The sequence below is a fragment of the Coregonus clupeaformis genome, chromosome 20, assembly GCF_020615455.1.
Source record: "Coregonus clupeaformis isolate EN_2021a chromosome 20, ASM2061545v1, whole genome shotgun sequence".
NCBI classification, from domain to species: domain Eukaryota; kingdom Metazoa; phylum Chordata; class Actinopteri; order Salmoniformes; family Salmonidae; genus Coregonus; species Coregonus clupeaformis.
In genome coordinates, this window is record NC_059211.1 from 54467264 (window position 1) to 54469763 (window position 2500).

General features: G+C 50.3%; 1 protein-coding gene across 1 annotated transcript in view; it reads right to left on the reverse strand.

Moving 5' to 3' along the window:
* The window catches only part of LOC121534314 (lysyl oxidase homolog 4), a 33141-nt gene that overhangs the window by 6983 nt on the left and 23658 nt on the right, over window positions 1-2500 (reverse strand). Inside the window, exon 12 of the mRNA XM_041840960.2 lies at window positions 1057-1172. Coding sequence (XP_041696894.2) covers window positions 1057-1172 — 116 coding nt within the window. The remainder of the gene's footprint in view (window positions 1-1056; window positions 1173-2500) is intronic.

Sequence of the window (2500 nt, forward strand, 5' to 3'; positions counted from 1 at the left end):
TAGGTAAGGTGACATTCCGTCGGGGCAGTAGGAAAGGTGACGTACCGTCGGGGCAGTAGGTAAGGTGACATTTCCGTCGGAGCAGTAGGTTAGGTGACATTTCCGTCGGAGCAGTAGGTAAGGTGACATTCCGTCGGGGCAGTAGGTAAGGTGACGTACCGTCGGGGCAGTAGGTAAGGTGACATTCCGTCGGGGCAGTAGGTAAGGTGACGTACCGTCGGGGCAGTAGGTAAGGTGACATTTCCGTCGGAGCAGTAGGTTAGGTGACATTTCCGTTGGAGCAGTAGGTAAGGTGACGTACCGTCAGGGCAGTAGGTTAGGTGACATGCCGTCGGGGCAGTAAGTTAAGTGACGTACCGTCGGGGCAGTAGGTAAGGTGACTATCCGTCGGGGCATTAGGTAAGGTGACGTACAGTCGGGGCAGTAGGTAAGGTGACGTACTGTCGGGGCAGTAGGTATGGTGACGTACTGTCGGGACAGTAGGTAAGGTGACGTACCGTCGAGGCAGTAGGTATGGTGACGTACCGTCGAGGCAGTAGGTATGGTGACGTACCGTCGGGGCAGTAGGTAAGGTGACGTACCGTCGGGACAGTAGGTAAGGTGACGTACCGTCGGGGCAGTAGGTATGGTGACGTACCGTCGGGGCAGTAGGTAAGGTGACGTACCGTCGGGACAGTAGGTAAGGTGACGTACCGTCGGGACAGTAGGTAAGGTGACGTACCGTCGAGGCAGTAGGTATGGTGACGTACCGTCGGGGCAGTAGGTAAGGTGACGTACCGTCGAGGCAGTAGGTATGGTGACGTACCGTTGGGGCAGTAGGTAAGGTGACGTACCGTCGAGGCAGTAGGTATGGTGACGTACCGTCGGGGTAGTAGGTAAGGTGACGTACCGTCGGGCAGTAGGTAAGGTGACGTACCGTCGGGGCAGTAGGTGAGGTGACGTACCGTCGGGGCAGTAGGTAAGGTGACGTACCGTCGGGGCAGTAGGTAAGGTGACGTACCGTCGGGGCAGTAGGTAAGGTGACGTACTGTCGGGGCAGTAGGTAAGGTGACGTACCGTCGGGGCAGTAGGTGTCCTCCAGACAGAAGCTGGCTTTGTGACCCTCAGCGATCTTAGTTCCATTCAGGGTCAAAAGGTCATAGTGGGTGAACACCTCAATGCTGTGGTAGTGCCTGTGAAGAAGAGGAGAGGAGGAGGGGGGAGCAGGGGGAGGAGGGGGGGCGAGGAAAGAGGCGAGAGGCGAGAGGCGAGGAGGAGGAGTAGGAAGAAAGAGAGAGAGGAAGAGGAGGAGGAAGATGAGAGGGGGAGGAGGAGGAGGAGGAGGAGGAGGAGGAGGAGGAGGAGGAGGAAGAAAAACAGAGGTTATCAATGGTATTCAACATGAAGCGATTGGAGAACAGTTAACAGACACACTATAACAATAGCACTGAAGGCTTGTTTGTTTGTCTGGTGTGTGAGGATGATGACATGTTTTTCTACTGCTGCTGTTTGTCTGGTGTGTGAGGATGATGACGTGTTTTTCTACTGCTGCTGTTTGTCTGGTGTGTGAGGATGATGACATGTTTTTCTACTGCTGCTGTTTGTCTGGTGTGTGAGGATGATGACGTGTTTTTCTACTGCTGCTGTTTGTCTGGTGTGTGAGGATGATGACGTGTTTTTCTACTGCTGCTGTTTGTCTGGTGTGTGACTTACAGTAAGCAATACATATATCAAATGAATGCTTGCCTACATTCATTTGATATATGACATTGACAGATAGAGATTTTTTTTTTTTTTTTTTTACACACCTTTTTTTGTGTAGCTATGGCGATGAGTATAAATAGACTACAATAGAAAAGAATACCGGACAATTAGAGATCTATTTGGAACTGTTCGTTCTTTGTCACAACCTCACGCTCCCAGAATAGAACCGAAGACTAAGACACTGTGTTCGTTAGTTGGATTTTAAACACTGCGTTTGTTGGTTGGACTCTGCATGGTACTGCTGTGGTCAGGCGAGTGACCAGGTTGTTCTCACTCTGTCGACCACAGCAGAGCCACAACCACAGCAGTAAAGAACTGTTCCACTTTGAATGGTCACAGTCAAGACTGTTTGACTGTTGACACAGTTGGTTCAAGAGGAAAGAGAACCAGATCAAGAATAACTGTTCTTTGTTTAGTTGAAAATGCCTATACCACAACCCCCAACCATTGTCTCCTTAAACGAGAACTACCACAACCCCTTACCCTTATCTCCTTAAACGAGAACTACCACAACCCCCTACCCTTATCTCCTTAAACTACAACTACCACAACCCACTACAATTGTGCCTTAAAACTACAACAACCCATGTCTCTTAAAACTACAATGACCACAACTCCCTCTTCAGTACCTGTGACTGGTGTCAGGTCCAGGACTCTGGCAGCTCTAGTTCTGAATTCAGCCCATATTCATGATCTCAGACAAGAACTACCACAATCCAACCCCCCTACACTTGTCTCTTAAAACTACAACTACCAC